At 42.9% G+C, this 22,387-nt stretch overlaps 1 protein-coding gene across 1 annotated transcript in view; it reads left to right on the top strand.

Annotated features, from left to right (window-relative positions):
- LOC111056019 (pyruvate dehydrogenase phosphatase regulatory subunit, mitochondrial) overlaps nucleotides 1-22,387 on the top strand; it is a 64,391-nt gene that overhangs the window by 12,095 nt on the left and 29,909 nt on the right. The window contains exons 6-10 of the mRNA XM_039420292.1: nucleotides 1,378-1,499; nucleotides 4,943-5,243; nucleotides 14,188-14,312; nucleotides 17,214-17,410; nucleotides 19,725-19,879. Of these exons, the coding sequence (XP_039276226.1) occupies nucleotides 1,378-1,499; nucleotides 4,943-5,243; nucleotides 14,188-14,312; nucleotides 17,214-17,410; nucleotides 19,725-19,879 (900 nt within the window). The remainder of the gene's footprint in view (nucleotides 1-1,377; nucleotides 1,500-4,942; nucleotides 5,244-14,187; nucleotides 14,313-17,213; nucleotides 17,411-19,724; nucleotides 19,880-22,387) is intronic.

Below are 22,387 nucleotides of genomic sequence, written 5' to 3'. Positions count from 1 at the left end.
CACCAATAAATACATTTCAATTCACATTAGGTGTCGTCAAGAATAAAATCCTAGCTACTAGTAGTTCTGTGAAAAGTAGACTTCACGCAGTATTCTCATCCACAAGTACCTGATTGAAACTATAGACCTTATGGAAATACAGCAATAGACTGGCTTCTCCACACATCTGTGTAATCACTTGTCAGCTGATTTATGATGAATAATTCTATAGTCTGATTTTTACTCTAATATTGGCGTATGAAGGAGGCTCCTTTTTCCTTTTAATTATCCTTGAAATGCAAAATTTCCAAAAAACTTGTATATCCACATGCAAATTGAAAAATTCTTCTACATTATATAATGGGTTCTCTGTTAGCAGCTCTTCAACTCGAGTTTTTAAACGGGCTTGATTCATATTTCTCACAATAACAGGCAGCTTATTGAATGCCTTGATTGACAATATTCTATAATGGTCTTGAAGTTTTTTAGCCTGACAAAAGGAACATTCAGATGACATGCTTGTCTGGTGAAATGCCTGTGTATCTCAAGGTGCGTACAGATATACACGCCGCGAACATGAGCAATTCACTTTTAATCAGCTGATGCCAAGCTTTTTATATCTGTATCTTATCGTTTCTGTAAAAATACAAATATAGTCAGCTAAAGGTGCGTACAGATTCACGCGCCGCGAACATGAGCAATTTACTTTTAATCAGCTGATGCCAAGCTTTTTATATCTGTATCTTACCGTTTCTGTAAAAATACAGATATAGTCTGATTAAAAGTGAATTGCTCATGTTCGCGGAGCGTAAATCTGTACGCACCTTTAGACCTAGATTCAAGATCATCCAATTAGTCCCTGACCCTGACCAGGAGTTGCATCACGTACAGGCTGAACACAGTCATAACCTCCATCGACGACGATGAGCGAGGTAGTCAGCATTGGCCATAAGCCTTACTACATTTTTCTGAAGAAGCAGCACCCTACTAGTATTGGCTGCTCCGCCCCATAGATTAAGCCCATATTGAATCAAACTCTGGAAAACCCCGAAGTAGGACGTTCTCAAATATTGCTGAGGAACAAGAATTCTCAGACGTCTCATAAGGAAATCACTTTACTGAGCCGATCACATAAACATTCAATGTGGCATGTCCATGTTAGTTATGTATCGAGAATAATACCAAGTAGCTCAGCTGAGGTGATTTCATCTTTTATATTTTTCAAATCAAAAATAATTGACTTGGTTTTTTCTTGGTTCAATAAGAAGTGGATTGCCTGAAACCAAGAAGAAATGTCTTTTTGAGCACCAGCCATCATTGGGGGAAAATATTCCAATAATATTAATCAAAGTCTATGTTAATTTTTCTTAATGATTCTGTGTATTTTTTGTGGTACAGGTGCTCGATTTTTCGAGAACTGCACTGTTGAAAGAGTGCTGACTGAGAATGACAGAGTGTACGCAATCAAGACTAATCGCGGAGTTGTCAGATGTGAATACTTTGTCAACTGTGCTGGCATGGTAAGTTTCAATACAATACAAATGTAATGCAAATTACTACAGTCTAGGTCCCCCCCCAAGGATCAGATGAATAATGAAAATGCTGGTCTATCTACACGAATTCTTAGAATCGCATACTGATTTAATACTTTTTTTAAACAGCAGTAGTATAATTCCTTCTACAGTATCAACAATGTAGCAAAATTGCCTTGAAAGTATGGGTACGGAGTAATAAAGAATATATTTTTCTCTGTGGTATAGATGAAGCTTAAATATAGAATGGGTACAATTATTGATCAGGGCACAATAAGTGAGTTATTGCATAAATTTCAACGTAAGAATTAACAAGTTGCAAGATGTCACAGTGAAAGCAAAAGAAAGGGCACAATCAGACAATCAATAATGTATGTACAGAGTTGGTGAGAATCATGGGAACAGTTTAATGTTTCTTTAGCTTTCCAACTGAAAGTTATTTTCCAATAAGAATATGATCTCCAATGAAATTGTCATTGTAAAAGAAAAAGTTATCTTTTTCCATGATTTTTAAGAAATCTGTTCCAGTGTATTCCTACTTTAGGGCCTCTCTGTAGGCTTATATTTCTAATAAATACTTCATGATTAATTAATAATGTAGGCCTATGTGCTTGTATTGATACTTCAACCACATTTGTATAAAACTGGAGAAAATGAAGCATATAATAACATCTTCGAATGTAACATTGGGGAAACCCAGGACCCTCTATTCTTTGGGCGTATTCCTTCCCCCCCTCCCATCATATGACTGAAACTGTCCGGCCCTAGAACGATCACATGACAACCATCCCTCACCCATTCCACCAATATAAACCTTTAAACCATGTTATAGAACGAATTATATATATATATATATATAATATATATATATATATATATATATTATATAAACTCATGTTATTTCAATTATCCACTGCATACTGCTGTATATTACTGAAATTTGATAACCCTGATCTACTTTCAGCCTACTTCATTTTATTAATCAATTATTTGATCTTATCTACCTATATAATTATTTTACTTTATCAATTTTCTGTTTTTTTTTCTCTTCAATATTTACAATTTCTTTCTTTTACAATATTTCCATTAATAAATAAATCCTTAGTTTAAATAACGAAATTAACGTTTTGGTAGAGAGTTAGTGGGGAGGATATTTTTAATATTCTTCCCAAGAATGGACATGATATGTCTAAAGCTCCGCCAATTTATGTAGATGCATAACAATATGATTATTATCTATAGTTATTATATTACAAATTGCTTTTTCATATCATATACAGTTCAATAATTATTTTCTTAGTCTATATTATGTAAATTCATCTATATTTTGCTGTATTGTAAGCTATTGTATATAAGTGTATAAGCCAGTATATATTGTAATCTACATAAATAAAGTACTCAATCAATCAATCATACCTCTAGGTTTTTGCCCCCCCCCCTAGCAGTTTGGTGAAATGGCGCCACTGACAAGTACTCTGTCAACCAATAGTTTGAAACTCACCCAAACTTCAGAAATCAGGCCATCAGGGTAATCGTGACGAGTAAACAGAATAAACTCATGTCAGAAATCTTTTTGTTCTGGTTAATAAAATGCCTGATTTCTGAGGTTTCAAAGAGTTACAGGCAATCTAAGTTAGTGACTACTTTTCCCCTCCAGAACCAAATTATCTACAAGTTATATTTATTCAAGGTACAGTAGACCTCCAATTACCCGAACTCCGACTATCCAAATCACCGATTATCCGAATCACTTTCAGAAAAAAATTTATCCAAAAAAAGTCCAAGTGCGCTATTATTACATTGAGCTTACATTGATTGATTGATCGAGTACTTTATTTATGTAGATTACAATATATACTGGCTTATACACTTATATACAATAGCTTACAATACAGCAAAATTATAGATGAATTTACATAATATAGACTAAGAAAATAATTATTGAACTGTATATGATATGAAAAAAGCAATCTGTAATAACTGTAGATAATTATAATGTTATGCATCTACATAAATTGGCGGAGCTTTGGACATATCAATGTCCATTCTTCGGAAAGAATATTAAAAATATCCTCCCCACTAACTATATATTTATACTAAATATATATTTTTTCAATATCTTTCTTTGTTTGGACATGATATTAATATATCATGATATTGTAGTTCTTTTAGAATAGTATCTTTCCAATTATTGTATTGTATGTGTGACATTTGCTGTACATTGTGACGGAGTAATGCTTCTGAAGACCTCAGAAGCGGTTACATTAAAACTTATTCTATTCTATTCTAACTCTCTACCAAACATCTACTTGACAGAGATGTTTAAAAAACAATAATTTTTATTTCTAAAGTTGTACATTTTTTATATTTAAAACATGTAAAAATATAATGTTTCTTTCATTCAATTCAATAAAAAAATAGTGCAATATCAAAACGCAGCTTTTTTTCTCTCCAATGGCAATTAAAAAAAAAAAAACTCAGATTATCCGAATATATTATTATCTGAATGGGTGCCGGTCCCCATTAATTCGGATAATTGGAGATCTACTGTACTGGTTCACTAATTCAACTCAATTGAAATTCATTTCCTTCACAAAATCATACAATTACAAAGTCTGCAGTAATATGTACTTCAAGCTAGTTTAATGACTTCTATTAACACTAACAGATAACGACTAAAGCACAAAGAGGGGAAGTGAAACACTGGAAAAAGTGCAAAGCTTAATTGTCAACCATGGATGTTGCAAACTTCCAATGGCCGGTTTCCGAGCTCGGTTTTAGCTAAGTTCTGGACTTCAAACAGCTGGAGTCAGAAAATTGGCTTTCTGAAACGGGGCGTAGTCGTAGTTTTTATGATAATCTTTATTTTCTCATTTCTATAATTGGAAACGTTTTTCCTTGACGAAATGAAACAATCCTAAATAATTTAAAATAGCTGAAAATTTACACTATTTTACCTTATTTTATTTAGTGTTCAATATTTCAGTTTTTCGAAATTTAATTTGAACGTGGACTACGACGATGCCCGTTTGGGAAAGCCAATTTTCTGACTCCAGCTGTTTAAAGTCTAGAACTTGGCTAAAGCCCGTCGCAAAGTAAACCCACGCTAATCCACGAAAAGCAAACCACGCCGTGGGATGTTTTGTAAACCATTGCTAGGCTTAACTAGACATCTGTGTAATACATGCAATGAATAATCCACTTGTCAGCTGATTGATTATTAATAATTCTATAGCAATTGTTTACAAAACATCCCACGGCGTGGGTTGCTTTTCGTGGATTAACGTGGGTCTACTTTGCGGCGGGCCTTAATCCCAAGCTCGGAAACCGGCCCAAAATGTTCCATTGGATTATTACACTATTTATCAATGTTTATAAACGTTCTATTACAGTTCGTAACTCAAAATATTGTTGTTTTTTGTGTGTTGCAGTGGGCCCGCGAACTGGGCGAACGGTGCGAGCCGAAAGTGCGAGTGCCAGCCTACCCGGCGCAACACTTTTACGTAACCACCGAACCGCTGGCCGAGGTGGTGGGGAGTGGAGCTGGAGCAGGGGGGGAGCATGACCACATGTTGCCCTGTGTGAGGGACTACGATGCGGCCATCTACGCCAGGCAGCTGGGAGGGGGAATCATGGTGGGGGGATTTGAGCTGGAGGCCAAACCGGCATTCGCCAGTGAGAAGATACCGCAAGACTGGAAGAGTCAGTTGCCGCAAGACTGGAAGCATTTCGGTGAGAGCTTTATAAAAAAAAGTTCAAATTTATCTCAAAAATAGCTCTAAAGGTCAAATTTTCAAGCGACGTTGTTTTGAAGGCTGTATTCTAAAACTTTCTATTATTGTAATCTATATATTATGTCAGTCAGAAGTCGTTACATTCGTTGCTTAGGGTGACCACTAACTAACAAGTGTGTAGGGACAGGACAAGTGTGTAAAACATGTGTGTACATACATGCTCGTCATGCTTGTTTTGCCATGAGTGAGAAGTTTCGAACAAAAAACAGCTGTTGCCAGCAGCTTCTAACATAAAATAAACAACCGATAACAATAAACCACTGGAAAATCACAAACTATTGTGACAAAAATAATTTAACCTCAAATAGAGCAGCAAAGAAAAATAGATAATAAAAAGCAAAACATTTTGATCAAAGCCCTTTGCTGATGACACAACAATGTATGACAACGTATGACGATCATGTGTTCAACACATGTTTAACAAACTTGTCCTTTGGTTTATTTGAGGTAACAGTGGTTCGTCTAATTTCATTTGAAAATTGGATTTGACAGCATGTGTCCTCAACTCACTTATCAACTGAACAAAACTCGGCAGTATCTAATTTCGGCCGAAAAAAATATTGAGGCGGTTTTAATGCATTATACAGAATTTGCTGTAAATGAACTCTTTCAAATCTTGTTGAAAATAAAATAGTATAAAAATGTATAGGTATTGGATTCAATTTATCACTGTATAAAATTGTTATACAAAGTTTTAAAAACTAAACTGTTTTGAATTAGCTGATCATACTCACTTAACATTACTGATCTAGCTCTGAAATTTTTGTTGGTGCAGTTCAGTTGGTATTACATTACATTTATTACATTCCTTAATCACAACATCAAATTAATGATTGGTAGAGAATCAACAGGATAAACCCTGATACCTCCCTCGCATTCGCTACCTTTCAGCCTGCCGCTCTGCTCTGCTCCCCACGCCACGCATCAACCAAATGAGTGGTTGACCCACCCGCCACCAGGGTGCGCCTCAGTCGCCGCCACCCGTTCCTGCGTTTCTATTGGCCGAGCACCGCCGGCCAATAGCAGCGCAGGTGAACTCGGGGACTGTGAATAAAAGGGGCTACTCAGCTACCCTCGATAGCACTTGCTCACTAGCACCTTCCACTGAAGAGCCAGAAAAGACACCAGCTGAGACCACTACCAGAGACCACTACCAGCCGAGACCACTACCGAGACCAGGAGCAGAGCAGCGAGCAGGCCAATGAGGAACCACGGCGAGACTAACCGCAACCTGAGGTGTCTTCCTTGTCTACTACCCAGCCGATGCCTAGGAGGAACCGAGCCGGCCGCCGAATCCAGAAGAGGAGGGCCCTACGTCGCTTCGCCAGGTGGAGGAGAGGCTGAGGCTGTACACCGCCGCGCCAGCTGCGCCCCAAGACTTAGCGCCCCAGCCTAACAACTGGCGCGCGGTTCTGGATGACGGGTTGGGTGCCGAACCGACATCGGAGTGTGTGCAGCGGAAGCCTACGACCCTGCCTGCCCGGGGTTTGACCGAAGGCCCCTTCTAAACGAGGAAGTGTCGAGGAGGTCCTCCCGGCAGAGATTCGGCACGACCTCTGGCTAGTAGATCACCCGGTCAGCCCTCTCCGTAGCCCGGGTAAACCAGAGTGGAGACTGCGACCATTGACTTGAGCCCCTGCCGGCCTGCTCTCGCACCAGACGGACCTGCCAGGGACCCTCGCGCGGCGTGTGGTATCGCGCCAGTCGACGACTACTAAACATCTAGCCTGCCTTGGTCCCTTTTAGGGCCACCAGCAACAATCTTGGTCCCTTTTCAGGGCCACAGCAACAAACTTGGCCCTTTCAGGGGCACCAAAAGCCTTTTTTTCAGACAGTGGTAACAAACCCCTCGCTCGACCCGACTGACTAGCCCAATGATGAACGAGCCACACCTTCCGTCATATCAATTATTGGCGCCTGCCAACGTGGGGCCACTCACTGTATGGAGATACAGTAACCCGTTACCACTGTCAAAACTTTTTTTTCAAACAAAATGTCAACCTAAATTTTCAACTAAATGTATGTCTTAAATTTTTCATCTAAATGTAGTCTTGAATTTTTCACACAAAAAATTCAAACTTATTTTCTTTCAACAAAATGTGTCTCTGAATCTTTCATTCAGAATACCTGTCTGGGAACAGGCAATTTCCCAGTGGCGCCCATAACACCTGAACATGGTAGCGACTAGAACCGGAGCCGGAGACAGTGGAGATACGACACCGAAGATTCGATGCAGTCAACCAGCCAGCACACCGAGTCTACATTCGCCGGCTGGCCTGCACAGACCACCGGTCAAACCGACAGCAGCACGACGCAGCCACCCGCTTCCACCAGCGAAACCGGGGCAACGCAGCCACCCGCCTTCACCAGCGAGCCCGCTCGACCAACCACCCTGCAACCCAGCGCGCTGACCGTCAACCTGCCTGCTCCACCGTCAACCTCTAGTCACGCCACTACCGCAACCAGCAACATGGCCAACTTACCGGCTCCAGCCGTCAGCTACACCGGCAACCTCAGCCAGCTGACCAGCATAGCGACCTGCTTCATGGTTCATGCTTCTAAAAGCGCAACTACAATACGACGCCGCCGCCTGGTGGAGAGACTACGGAGAATTCGTCACCACCTGGGAACAGTTCCGTGACCGACTTCAGGCCCGTTTCTCGGGAGCCCATAAAATCGCAGCCGCTCACACAGAATTTTATGGCACCACCCACAAACCGAACCAGCCAGTGGAGCGATTCATCCGTCAGAAGCTCCAACTACAGCAGCGCTTAGGAACCAACCTGGCTGAAGACGAGGTGATCGCCCTGCTCATCGGTCAGCTGAGTTCCGAGCTTCGCACCCTAGTTCGAGCTGCTCGTCCCACGAACTATGAAGAGCTGATCATGATCGCCAACGACCTGGAAACCGACCTCAACAGTCGACCAAAATATAAGCCGCCTCAACCTACGGCACCCGCAGGGCCACCCCATCGAGAGCCGCCGCCGAGGTTCAACTACAACCAGCTTCCTCAGTGTCATTACTGCCCGGCCAAGCATTTTCATCGCGACTGCCCAGAACTCGCGAAGAAACGGCAGGGAAACGGCGATACTGGAGAGACTCGGACTCCACCCCTCCAGCACGGAAAGTAGGAGTCCACTACACTAACGATGAGGTGCAAGACCTGCAGCGCCAGCCTCGCAGGTCACCACCCCAACTACAAGCGATAACCATCACCGAACCGGCCAGCCAGTCATTCTTTGGTCACTCCACCGTGGATCCTGCCAGCATCACCAAGCCTCCTTCCAACATCACCGAAGACCCCTCGCTCTTCTCGGCTGACGGAGACTCTCCACGGTACCTAGCAGCCGCACCTCCATGGCTATCAAGAATGACCCAGTACCAGTCGTCACCCGGTCTCACAACAGCAACCGCATCCGGCACACCCTTGCGCGTCAACCACCCAGCCGTCACTCATGACTGTCTCACTCACAACGGATCGATCACCTACCCGTCACGCCACCGTAGACCCTGCTAGCGTCGCTAAGTCTCCTTCCAATGTCACCGAAGACCCCTTGCTCTTCCCGGCTGACAGAGACTCTCCACAGCACCCAGCAGCCGCGCCTCTACTGGCCCGCGAGAGGACAGCATCACCAGCCGACGATGAGCGCGTCATCGACCACCAGCCTGGGGAGGAACATGCAACTGTGACCCACACGCACCCGCCACCTACCGGGATCGCTGTCATGGACGGAGTCACCAACACTGCCCTCGCCGCAGTCGACGACCAGGTCACCAACGCTGACCCAGCCGCATTCAGCCACCAGGTCACCAACACTGCCCCAGCCGCAGTCAGCCACCAGGTCACCAACACTGACCCAGCCGCCGTCAACCAGCCGGTCACCAACACTGCCCCAGCCGCAGTCAGCCACCAGGTCACCAACACTGCCCTGGCCGCAGTCACCGACAAGGTCACCAACACTGCCGCCCCAGTAGTCAACAACCACATCACCAGCCCTCCGCCCAGCCAAGCACCGAACCTAGCCGTGATCCAGATAGACGGACAGACTCTACCCCGGATCCCTGTCATCCTCGCGGGTAAACAACTACACGCTCTACTCGATTCAGCCGCAACGCACAACTTCGTGAGAGCTGCCCACCTCGACCACGGTACACGGATCCAACCGCTGAAGCTACCTGTACTGCTGGCCAACCGTCCCACTAGCTGCGAAACGGCCATACAAGGACATCTGGAACTCCAGATCCAACAGCACATTCAAAATATTCCCTTCCTAGGTCTACCTGACCTACGCGAAGACATCATCTTGGACGACCATGGTTTCGGGAGAATAAGGCAGTGCTTGACTTTGAGCAAGACAGGCTAATCTACGGCAAGACGCAGCGAGATACGATCTTCTGGATAGCGCAACCACCAGTCTCAGTAGAGATGGACACTCACCTGGTTGACAAGTTACTAGAAGACACGCCCAGCGACCAGCACCGACGGTTAACAGTATTACTGCAACAACACGCAAAATTGTTCATGGAGCAGATGCCACCCTCCATCACCACGGCCGCCACCATGACAATTCAACTCAACAGCTCAGAAATACGCAGCCAGCGGCCTTACCGATACTCACGGGAGAAACTGCAAATTATCGAGTCCGAAGTTGCCGCCCTCAAGGAACGCAACCTGGTAGAAGCCAGTGATTCGCCTTACAACTCTCCAATCGTCGTTGTCCCCAAGAAGGACGGCACATCACGGTTCTGCATCGATTACCGATGGCTGAATTCCATCACCGTTCCAGCCACGGCACCGCAGATGACCCTACAGGACGTCATTCGAAGCCTGGGAACTTCAAAAATATTCAGCTCACTCGACCTACGGATGGGATACTGGCAGGTACCACTCGCACCCCAGTCTCGACCTTACACGGCCTTCACCACTCCCTACGGCGAAAAGCTACAATTTAAGGTCATGCCTTTCGGCCTACGAAATGCACCCAGCTGCTTCCAATCCATGATGAACAAGGTACTGAGTGGATACGTCGACAAGTTCTGCTACGCTTATCTCGACGACATCATTGTGTACTCGGATACCTGGGAAGAACACTTACTCCACTTAGCCAAAGTGTTTGAACGGTTAAATCTATACAATCTCTCTGTCTCAGCAGCAAAATGCCAGATCGGCCGCAAGCAACTTGAATACCTCGGTCACATAATCACCTCCGAGGGCAACCAAGCAAAACGCAGGCTATCCTAGCTGTGACTTCTGCCCAACCACCCACCACCAGAAAGAAACTGCGAGAATTTCTCGGAGTAGTCGGCTGGCTACGAGAATTTTTACCCAACGCCGCTGACGTTTGTGCGCCTCTGTCTGAGCTACTTAGCACGAAGACGCGATGGAAATGGTCACCAACAGAAGAGACAGCTTTCCGCCGCCTACAAGCATTGACCGCCAACATCCAACCACTCTGTCGACCAGATTTCTCCAAGACCTTCATCCTACAGACAGACGCCAGCAAGGTCGGTATAGGGGCTGTCCTATACCAAGAAATCAACAATGACCGTAAGGTGATCGCATACGCCAGTGCCAAGCTGAACCACACGGAACAACAGTATCACAGTAACGAACAAGAGTGCCTTGCGGTTGTCTGGGCAATAAAGCGATATCGCCCTTACCTGGAAGGCAGGCCATTCATACTCCGTACCGACAATAAGGTGATTACCTGGTTACAAACTGCAAAGGACAGCCGCGCCAAACTCACTCGATGGGCCCTGCTCCTACAAGAATTTGACTTCACCCTAGAACACTGCCCGGGTAAAGAGAATCAGTTCGCCGACGCACTGTCACGGCAACCCGACAACGAAAAAGTTGAGGAGACCAGTCAACAACTAGAACGAACCATGCCTCCCGACATCCTGCCAGTCACCAGTGAACCCGCTACGCTAGCAAGCATCGCAACCGAAACTGAACTGTTAGAAGAGATTCGGAAAGCACAGGCCACAGACGACCAGATCAACGCGCAGGTGCAACGATGGATGGAGATCGAACCCTGACCGTTGGAGGATCAACCGGAACTGATCAAGTATTCCTCACCAGTTACCGCCTACACAACCGACTCTGGGAGAAGAAGACACGCGACGGTTGGCGAATAGTCATACCGCCCAACTTTCGCACCGGCTACTGTTCCGCTATCACGACGATGATCTAATGGGACATCCAGGCTACGCCGAAACCTACCGAAACATCGCTACATACTACACTTGGCCCCGTATGAAGGCGCAGATAACCGCGTACGTACAAAATTGCCTGCTGTGTAGCTGCTCAAAAGCGTACAACCGGAATCACGAACCTACGCAACGACCGCGACGGTCTACTAGACCATGGGAAACCGTATGTCTCGATCTGATGGGCCCCTACCCACTCTCCAAGCGAAGAAATCGATTCATATTGGTCATCACTGATTCTTTCTCCAGGTGGATAGAAGCCTACCCGCTGCCTCACGGCGACGCCAACACGATTGGCCGCACGATGGATACGCACCTGTTTCCCAGATGGGGATACCCAAAAATCCTACTCTCCGACAATGGCACTCAGTTTACGGGGAAACTATGGAACGAACTCTGCCTCAAATGGGGAGTCTTACACTACACCACGCCAATTTATCACCCCCGAGCCAACCCTACCGAGAGAAGGAACCAGGAACTCAAGAAGGGACTACGGATCCGCCTACAAGAACAACACCAAGAATGGGAGAACCAACTACCATCCGTGCTATTCACCCTGCGAAATCGACAGAACACGGCAACAAGATACAGCCCCAGTCAAATCCTGTTTGGCCAAACCCTTCCACGGCCAGGGGAATGGAGCCACTGGCCCGAAAATCAACTCGAACCGCACAAAGACCATATTACCAGCGTCTACACACGCTAACCGCAATCCAACGCGAAGCCGTGTTGAACCAAGAAAATTATCTCAATAGGAAGGGAGACCCGATAGCCGAGACACAGCCTCGTTACCAGATCGGCGACCAGATGCTCACACGGAATCATCAACTCTCAAACAAGGCTCAGAAATTCCACGCAGGCCTAGCACCCAGATGGAAGGGACCATATACGGTCGCCCACAACCAAGGAGCTGTCTACTGGATCACCCGTGACAACGAGACCATCAAGGTGTACGAGACTCAACTACGCCCGGCTCCAACCACCGACCAGCAACATCTCTTGGAATAACAACCCACCTGTTGGGGGAGACCCTTCTGGTCTCACTTCTGTAAAATTATCGCCCAATGGCACTTTTGTATATTTTGTAAACATTGTATCTTGTTTTTTGCAATCAATAAATTCTCGCCGTGGCTACCTCAAACAGGGGGGGGGGAATTGATACCTCCCTCGCGTTCGCTACCTTTCAGCCTGCCGCTCTGCTCTGCTCCCCACGCCACGCATCAACCAAATGAGTGGTTGACCCACCCGCCACCAGGGTGCGCCTCAGTCGCCGCCACCCGTTCCTGCGTTTCTATTCGCCGGCCAATAGCAGCGCAGGTGAACTCGGGGACTGTGAATAAAAGGGGGCTACTCAGCTACCCTCGATAGCACTTGCTCACTAGCAGCCTTCCACTGAAGAGCCAGAAGAGACCACCAGCCGAGACCACTACCAGAGACCACTACCAGCCGAGACCACTACCGAGACCAGGAGCAGAGCAGCGAGCAGGCCAATGAGGGAACCACGGCGAGACTAACCGCAACCTGAGGTGTCTTCCTTGTCTACTACCCAGCCGATGCCTAGGAGGAACCGAGCCGGCCGCCGAATCCAGAAGAGGAGGGCCCTACGTCGGCTTCGCCAGGTGGAGGAGAGGCTGAGGCTGTACACCGCCGCGCCAGCTGCGCCCCAAGACTTAGCGCCCCAGCCTAACAACTGGCGCGCGGTTCTGGATGCGCGGGTTGGGTGCCGAACCGACATCGGAGTGTGTGCAGCGGAAGCCTACGACCCTGCCTGCCCGGGGTTTGACCGAAGGCCCCTTCTAAACGAGGAAGTGGTCGAGGAGGTCCTCCCGGCGGAGATTCGGCACGACCTCTGGCTAGTAGATCACCCGGTCAGCCCTCTCCGTAGCCGGGTAAACCAGAGTGGAGACTGCGAACCATTGACTTGAGCCCCTGCCGGCCTGCTCTCGCACCAGACGGACCTGCCCGGGACCCTCGCGCGGCGTGGTATCGCGCCAGTCGACGACTACTAAACATCTAGCCTGCCTTGGTCCCTTTTAGGGCCACCAGCAACAATCTTGGTCCCTTTTCAGGGCCACCAGCAACAAACTTGGCCCTTTCAGGGCCACCAAAAGCCATTTTTTCAGACAGTGGTAACAAACCCCTCGCTCGACCCGACTGACTAGCCCAATTGATGAACGAGCCACACCTTCCGCCATATCAACCCAAAACTGTTCCTCTCCCTAATTTTGATAAAAATAGTTCAAATGAGGTTATGAAAACACTTTTTTAAAGATCACAAAAATTTACAGTCCAAATATACATTATACTAAAAAAATTGTATCTCGGTTGATCAGAAAGATGAAACAAATTATTATTACACTTGAAATGCGTATTGTACTTCATCTTTTTATACACGACAGTGCTTCCCACATTGTATTGATATGTTGGCACGACAAAGTGTCGAATGCCTCCTTCATGTTTGGCTCTCAGCTCAGGAATTGGGAGTCCCACACAAGGTTGGCTTAGCTTGCTAAGCTCTTATCTATGAGTGCATTCTGATGTCCTAAATGTATGGGAAAAATTATCAATTTTCTGATGTTTTGTATAATTTTCATGGATCTATTTCCAAACTTGCTGTCGTAAAATAATTAGGTGATGATTTTAGTAATATTGATGTTTTCTGATCGTTTCAGGACCTTACTGGGAAAAAGCCATGAACCGAATACCAGCCCTGAGAGGCTGCACCAATCCAGTCCTCACAAATTCCCCCGACAATTTCACTCCAAATGGCAAGTGGATCCTGGGTGAAACACCTGAAGTGAGTTTGATTCAGAATTTGTTTCACAAAAAAACCTCATTTATGCATAGTGTCTTCTTGTCAAATGATAAGATTTTTGGCACATATTATTGGTTAATATTTGGGCTACCTAAAGTATTTGAAATATTTTTCGTCTTAATAAGTGGCATGATTTAATCTATCCTAATCCAATCCTATCTTATTGGTATGATACTCGAAGTATTATAAACTTTTAAACTTTGAAAAAGAGATCAATTCTCGACTAAAATGTTTAAAAGCATTTAAACTGTTTGAAATTTGTCTTTGAGTCCGACGAATGTTTTTTTTCGAGTTGAGCGCTCATAAAAAGTTGAAAAACATCAGACTAAGGGACAATTTATGCATGTATCTAATTGAATATTTCTTCCTCTTCCAACCATATCATCAGAATTAGGCTCAACTCACACTTATGTTTATGTTTATGTTTTGAAGGGACGGATTCAAAGATCCAAAGGTTCAAAGAAGCTCACACGTCAACCGAAGCTTATTGTGTGTCCCAAAAGTATGTTAGTTAGGCAAACCAACTCCCGTGTCCTTTACAAGATCCAGGAGTTTCTTCCCTATACCAACATCCCATTCCTCACCTGGTTGCTTACAGCCAAACAGAGCCCTTCTTCTAGCTCCAAGACTTTCACAATCCAGTATGATATGCTTAGCAGTCTCTTCACACTAATTACAAAGCCTACACATCTGGCTTTCATTTCTGAGTCCAATTGTGTGGAGATGTTTCCTGAAGTGGCCGTGTCCAGTTATCACCTGCTTGACCCTACCTCCACCCAGACTCACCAGCCACCTGGTGAAGCAATGGCTTGCGTCTGCCTGCAGTCTTTTGCCAGGTGCTTGACCAGGGTGACCCTGCCATTGCTGGTGGTGTAAGTCCCTGGATCATTTATTTATTGTGTGGAAGGCAGTTGTTTTACTTATGCCACAGCCCGGCTCTGGGCCAAGGAATGGCATACTAGAACCCCGCTTAGCAAGCTCATCTGCACGCTCATTACCTCCTATGCCTACATGGCCAGGTAAGTTGAGCGTTGCAAGCCTGCTGAGCGTTTTGTGGCACTCCCACACCAATTTGGACTTGATTTCATTGGTGTCAAGAGCCTTGAGGGCTGCCTGACAATCTGACAGGATTACTATATGCTTAAACTCACACTTACGCGACTCAGGTCGAGAAAAGACTCGACTCTAGTGGAGAGCATGTGTTTTCAAATGGTGACGTCGCGAAGACTAGAGTCGACTGGTTTGAGTTTCACCATTTGGAAACACATGCTCTCCACTAGAGTCGAGTCACTTCTCGACGTGAGTCGCGTAAGTGTGAGTTGAGCCTTACATTTTGAGTGCTAGTTTTCTAGTGATTGACGTTTTTCAAAGATATCGAAAAATTGATGTATCGAAAACTAAGGTCGAAATAAAAAATTTTACTGAACATTTTTTGCTGCAAATTTCGTGAAGAATCTTCTTCGGCTGTTACACCTTTCGTGAGATAGTCTGTCTATATAGCATTTTGAATTCCACTCCTATTCACAAATTAATTATAGTGTTGTATTTTTGTGAGTAGTAACTTGTTCGTTATTAAACTTGTCATTGTATATTTTGTAAATGTATTGTATATTTTGAGTGAATCATCCTTGTGTTTCGTTGGAGAAACGTTTGTGTGATGCGCTTGATTGAGTATGTAAACAGCTTTATATATTCAGATACTGTTTTTGGTGAGATATTGTGATATTCTTCCATAATGAAACACTAGAATATCGTCTAAAAATATCACACATCTATTGAAAACTTTCATACAAATGTAACAACAACTATGGTGTTGAAATCTTGTTCAAAGAGCTTGTTCACATGACAGCGATTTTCGCGCGGTTGTCAAATCGCTCGATTTGCCAGCCTCGTACACATGACAGCGATTCATGAGCGGTTTGCGCTCGATTAAGACTGTGCAAAGGCTGAAATTAAACTTTCTACTGGTGATATTTTTCAAATTTTTTCGATTTTTATATCATTATGTACCTAAATAACCTAAAAGATTATGTTCAATTATGTTTTAAAGGGGGAGATTGAGTTTTTACTTTTATTTATTTATTTTTATTTATTTTTACAATGCAAATACTGTAACACTAATGTAATAACATTGAAAGATAAAATAATAAGGTAGTCCTTGTGCTTTTTTAAAAATTGTTTTGCAATAAAAAATCAATTGACAATCAATGCCTTGTCATGAAAGGGTAAGCAAATGCGATCAATATAAAATAAAAAATGAAGAATTTTTTCATTTTTGTCCAAGTTATAGCTGTTTGAATTTTGATGTCCCAACGTGGGCTAGTTTACCCTACTATGAAATATGATCCTCTACAAACTAACTTACTAACTGAACTGAAAATTGTAATAGAATACATTTTAATTGAACTGAAATGTAATAGAATGTGCACTATGTGAAATGCTCTACTCGAAAACCGCTCGGTTGACTGAGACATGTGTACGCTCTCATGCCTGCTCTAGTATATCGAGCCGCTCGGCAACCGAGCGACAACCGAGCGGTTGGACTGGAGACTACAACCGCCGCGATTCGCCGGCGACTGCTCAAACCGAGCGTTGCATGTGTACGACACCATGTGTTTCCCTATACCTGGCAACCGCTCGGTTGGTCAACCGCGCGACAACCGAGCGTAAATCTCTGTCATGTGAACAGGCTCTAAGCTGAAGAATGAAGATGTTACACTGATGAAGATACCTTAGGTGTTGAAACATGTATGCTACTTTCAAATAAATTCGTGATATTATTTCAATGTTTCATTAGCTTTATATGTCACTATATTTGTCTACTTTCTACCGTTCTATTCTATCCTGTTTTATTGTAAACTACATGGTAACAATTTGTGACAGGTGGGCAACTACTTTGTGGCGGTGGGCATGAACGGGAACTCGCTGCAGGGTGCGGGGGGCATCGGGAAGGCAGTGGCCGACTGGGTGGTGCAGGGGGAGCCCACTCAGGAGCTGCTGCCCTTCGACGTGCAGCGTTTCCTAGATCTGCACAACAACCGCAACTATCTGCAGCAAAGGGTCACTGAGGTCGTTGGCCGGTCAGTTTGTTGACGTTTTCACCAAGTATTCGAAATTGGAATTTTTTAATATTTCTTTATTTTTATGAATATACCATTATTTGTTTCTAATTTTCAAGTTTTATTTTCAAATTGAGTGAGTAAGAACTAAGTTAATGCACTTGGTCTATGTCCGAGCATGGTGTCCTTTTGTGAAGCGGGCTCAACTCAACGAGCTAAAATATAGTAAACCATAGAGCGGCTGTTGGTGTGCTTTCAGCGCTCTCAATGTGTTACACGGCCAACTAAGGGCAGCCATCACAGAGAGAGGCAGGAAGAGCCTCTCTTGCCAGTCTGCTACTGCAGGAATAGGTGTGTTTTTGTGAGTTAAATTGATTTCTATGACTAAATAATTATTATCATTATGATATTCATGATGATGATGATGGTATTGCAAACTTGACTGGAATGAACTATAGACATCAGCTTATATTATATTATATTATGACCATGTTAGGCTGGTTTTGTTTGATGTTAGGCCGGTATTGGACGGTCATAGTTCTATGATATGGGAAAAATATGATTTCATACAACTTATTTCATATGATCTGCATATGACAGAAATAATACCGTCTAATACCGGCCTTAGTTTGTTATTTTTTTGTCTATCATATTTTGCCTTCTTGTTATGAACTTGGAGTTATGTGGATAAGTACCGTAAGCTGATATCAAAGAAACGTCTTCATAAACTAGTTTTTTGAATCCCTTACTCAAAATAACATAAAAAATAATCCAATCTCTAAAATAATAATCTTGCAGTTACGGTATGGCATTTCAATTTAGTGTAGAGCACTTGTATGGCTAAGCAGTATTAACACTGTAACTTAGGATACATTAATTTCACCAAGGCTTCAAGTAAAGCATTTCAAACAGTTAATTTTATGGATGCAAAACAACTGTAATACATATATTTAAAATGCTCGATAAAAATTCAATGTAGTATTTATTAAATATAACTGATTTGCGCCTTGTATTCTATGCAAGTTCCCATTATATCAATAGGGCCATTCAAATTTTCCGCCATTTCTTGCCTCTCTCTGTCATGGCTGCCCATGTTCAATTCGTAACAGGAATAGCGGCCACTCAGCCACTCTATAGTTTACTATATTTTAGCTCGTTGGCTCTACTACTGCTAGATATTGATTTGGACTGTAGTATAAATTTGAAAAGGGACAGTTTTGGGCCTAAGCCTGTTGTGCCTCCTCATATAACTGTAGAAATAATTGTAAGACTGAGAAAATGAATAAATAAATATAAACGATACATTCAATCTTTCGTTACAAATGTTCTATGCTGTTACACTTCAGAGCGAAGCTCGGTCCCCCGATATTACACAATAACATTACAAACTAAAAAAAATTGTCTCTTACTAGTTGTAAAAAAAAGAATAATAATCTCAAATTCTCAAATTCTTTATTTGTCATAATACAATACAATTTTTTCAAAACAAAACACAATTAAAAACTTAATTTAAACATTAACATGAAATAAATCATAATTCTTCTCAAAATTAGCTTATAGGCGTTGCCAGCAAAACAGAGGTTTTGTGTGCTGCAACGAGTATCAATCTCTTACTTACAAATTAATAAACCTTTAATCGTATATCAATATTGAAAAAATAAATAATAAACAAAAGGAGTGCTTTATTACAGAGATGGCTATAGGAAAAACACCTGAATTAAAACTAAATCTATATGGAGGTGACAAAAGATAAGGAGATCAATTATGAAAGAGGTGAGATACATTAACAGATCTTATCCATTCAACTATATTTCTTATGGATGACTTAGTTATATGTTTTACTAGAAGTGTAGAGTACCAAGTTAATAAGTTTATTGCTGGTGTAGTGAATTGTCTTCGGCAAACGTTAGGTCATTCTATTTATAATATAGTTCGGTTGCGCTCGGAAGTTGTATGACATCATGTATGGTTTAAATATATTTTTACATTTATTCAGGTACAGTATTATTTTTTTTATATAGAGCTGCTTTACCGTTAGCACGGGAAACTCACAAACGAAGATTTGTGTGTACGTCTGGACGGCCAAGAGCGGCTTTTATTACATGTCTTTGCAATACGAGAATCTTGTTCATGTGCGTATCCAAGGCACCACCCCACACCCTGATTCTGTACTGAAAAATGGACTGAGCATCTCTTTATAGTAGGCTTAAATTACTCAGAGATGTTTACACCTACAACCATAGCCACCTCTAATATACCTCTAACTAGAGGTAGCTATGCTACAACCCATTCACAATCATTGCCTGTTTGAGAGCTCACTTATTGATGTTTGCAGGAACTATGCAATCCTCTACCCGAGCCAGTGCGAGTACAGGACGGCGAGGAAGCTACGATGTTCGCCACTCTACTCGGTGCTGGAGAGTCGAGGCGCCGTCTTCGGAGTGCGTATGGGCTACGAGCGACCGCTCTACTTCGACTCCACCTACAAACGTCAGTAACACGCTGGTCTATCAATCTTTCATCGTTGTAGTGTTTCATATCCATTTGAAACAACGTGCTAGTAACGTATGTGGCATTTGAAATGGAATGAAAATGAGATATCCTATTATATTAAGCGAGCAATTTCTGTATATATTTGGTTATTTATATGGTAAAAATAATAATAATATCGAGTGACCTGGCTGGCTCAGGTCTGGTGTCAGAGTTTTCAGGTCGCAACTGATCAATTTCAGGCCTCTGACATGACCTAACGACGCTTTTTAGGCAGCCGGACCGACGGATAACGTGTCCATCCGAAACACGGAGTGGCCCGAGATAAATATCTTGCCCGGGCCGGGATTTGAACCCGGGCCTCTGAATCATAAAGCCAGCATCTGATCCACTCGACTACGGCCACTCCTATTTACATGGTTATGTATGTCCAACGGATCTCGAAAACGGCTCTAACGATTTTCACGAAATTTGAAACATGGTAGGTTTATCATGTAAAAATTCAATTGCACTAGGTCTCATCCCTGGGAAAACTCGCTAAAGGACAGGAAAAGGATAATAATTATTCATCCTTGGAAAAACATATGATAATTTAGTCGTCTGTCGATAACAGAAGATGCGTGTGCCTGGGTGGGAGAGAGCAGAATTATGTTCAGCTGTGTAATCATTCAGCTTATCTCACGAGAAATTTAATCGACTTGATAAAAATAATCTGATTTGTTGACATGACATGGTATATCATTCTAAATTAGAGTAAATCATAATTTTCAAAGTTAATAATTATTTTACCGTTTTAAGTGATTAGTGAGTGTTATTTTGTTATTCAATTTGGATTGTAAACAATTTCAGTTAGAAATTTTCTGTTTTCAAGTGTTCGGACTGAAAATTGGACCGGAATTCAAGTGTATGGAACATAACCTACTTTTTGGACTATTTATAGAGTATAAATCAAAATTCGGGAAAGAAGCAGGTTTGGTCTGTGCCTGTTAGTCCTTCCCCAATCATTTTAAAGAATTGTGTTCTGTTTATCAATAAATAAACTGAACGAAGCTCGGTGCCCTGATATTAACTTTACTAAAATGGAGATTTATAGATTGCTCCCCAAACTTTCAATATCATATTGGAAGAGGGAGTGTACATAAACAAGATTAGTATGCTTCATGTTATACTCAGCACCTGATTAACATTGGTGTGCTTTCCTAGTCTGTCGTTAGGCAAAGCAGATAGCGCTATCCTTTTCTAACTCAGCACCGTTCACATCGTTTGTAGAATATGTGTGAATACATGCTGGTGCAGGGAAACGAGAAGTTTTGAATGTTACAGTTGGCAGCTCTTTAGATTTAGTACAAGTTCGACATTTTGCTCACTTGATCTGAGTGCCATGCAGGGCCGGTTTCCGAGGTCGGGATTTAGCCAAGTCCTAGACTTTAAACAGCTGGAGTCAGAAAATTGGCTTTCCAAAACGGGGCGTATTCGCAGCTTTTATAACAGTAGTCGTAGTTTTTATTTTCTCATTTCTATAAATTGGAAACGTTTTTCCTTGACGAAATTAGACATTCCTAAATAATTCAAAATAGCTGAAACTTTACACTATTTTCTCTCTATTTTATTTTGGGTTCAATTTTCTAGTTTTTCGAAATTTAATTCAAACGTGACTATGACAATGACTGCGACTACGCCTAGTTTTGGAGAACCAATTTTCTGACTCCAGCTGTTTAAAGTCTAGGACTTAGCTAAATCCCGAGCTCGGAAACCGGCCATTAGTAGTCATGAACCATTGGACTAATTACTGACTGGAACGTGAAATAGAAGTGAGACAATTGAAAAAATGGTTATAAACTGCCGAACAGAGAATATTTTGACGGCATTACCGCTTTTAAGGTCATGCATATATGGGGATATCTCAGGCAAGGTGCACATTATTATAATAATACATGAACTCGAGGAAAACATCTGAAACGGAATCTCCGTCATTCCTTGAACACTGTCATTTCAGTTGACACAACAGGCTGCATACTACAGTACGTTGGTTGATCTATCAAGGTCTGCTATTGGTCGAGTCAATACACACTGCAGTGGGTGGAGCATTCAAACCACAGACATGCATGAGATACAGTTAAACAACTGCAAATCAATCAATTGAATTTATCCTGTTGTATATCCATACTTTTTCACTGTTAAAATTCAACTTGAATTTTAAAAAGCACTTTTGAAGTGAAAATACACTTACTTTTGTAGTGACGATCGTTTCGACCTGTTGTTGGTTGAACAGCCAGACTCGAGTCTGGTGATGACCAACAACAGGTCGAAACGATCGTCACTACAAAAGTAAGTGCATTTTCACTTCAAAAGTGTTTTTTAAAATTCAAGTTGAATTTATTTATTTATATTTATGCATTGATAGATTCAATATCATTCTCAACTATGAATGATTGGGAAAGGAACAACAGGCTTGAAGCCCAAAACTGTTCCTTTCCCAAATTTTGAAATGATTTATTCAATCGTTCA

The sequence above is a fragment of the Nilaparvata lugens genome, chromosome 2, assembly GCF_014356525.2.
Source record: "Nilaparvata lugens isolate BPH chromosome 2, ASM1435652v1, whole genome shotgun sequence".
NCBI lineage: Eukaryota > Metazoa > Arthropoda > Insecta > Hemiptera > Delphacidae > Nilaparvata > Nilaparvata lugens.
The sequence above is the reverse complement of the archived record's forward strand: the minus strand, read 5'-3'. Positions and strand labels throughout refer to the sequence as shown.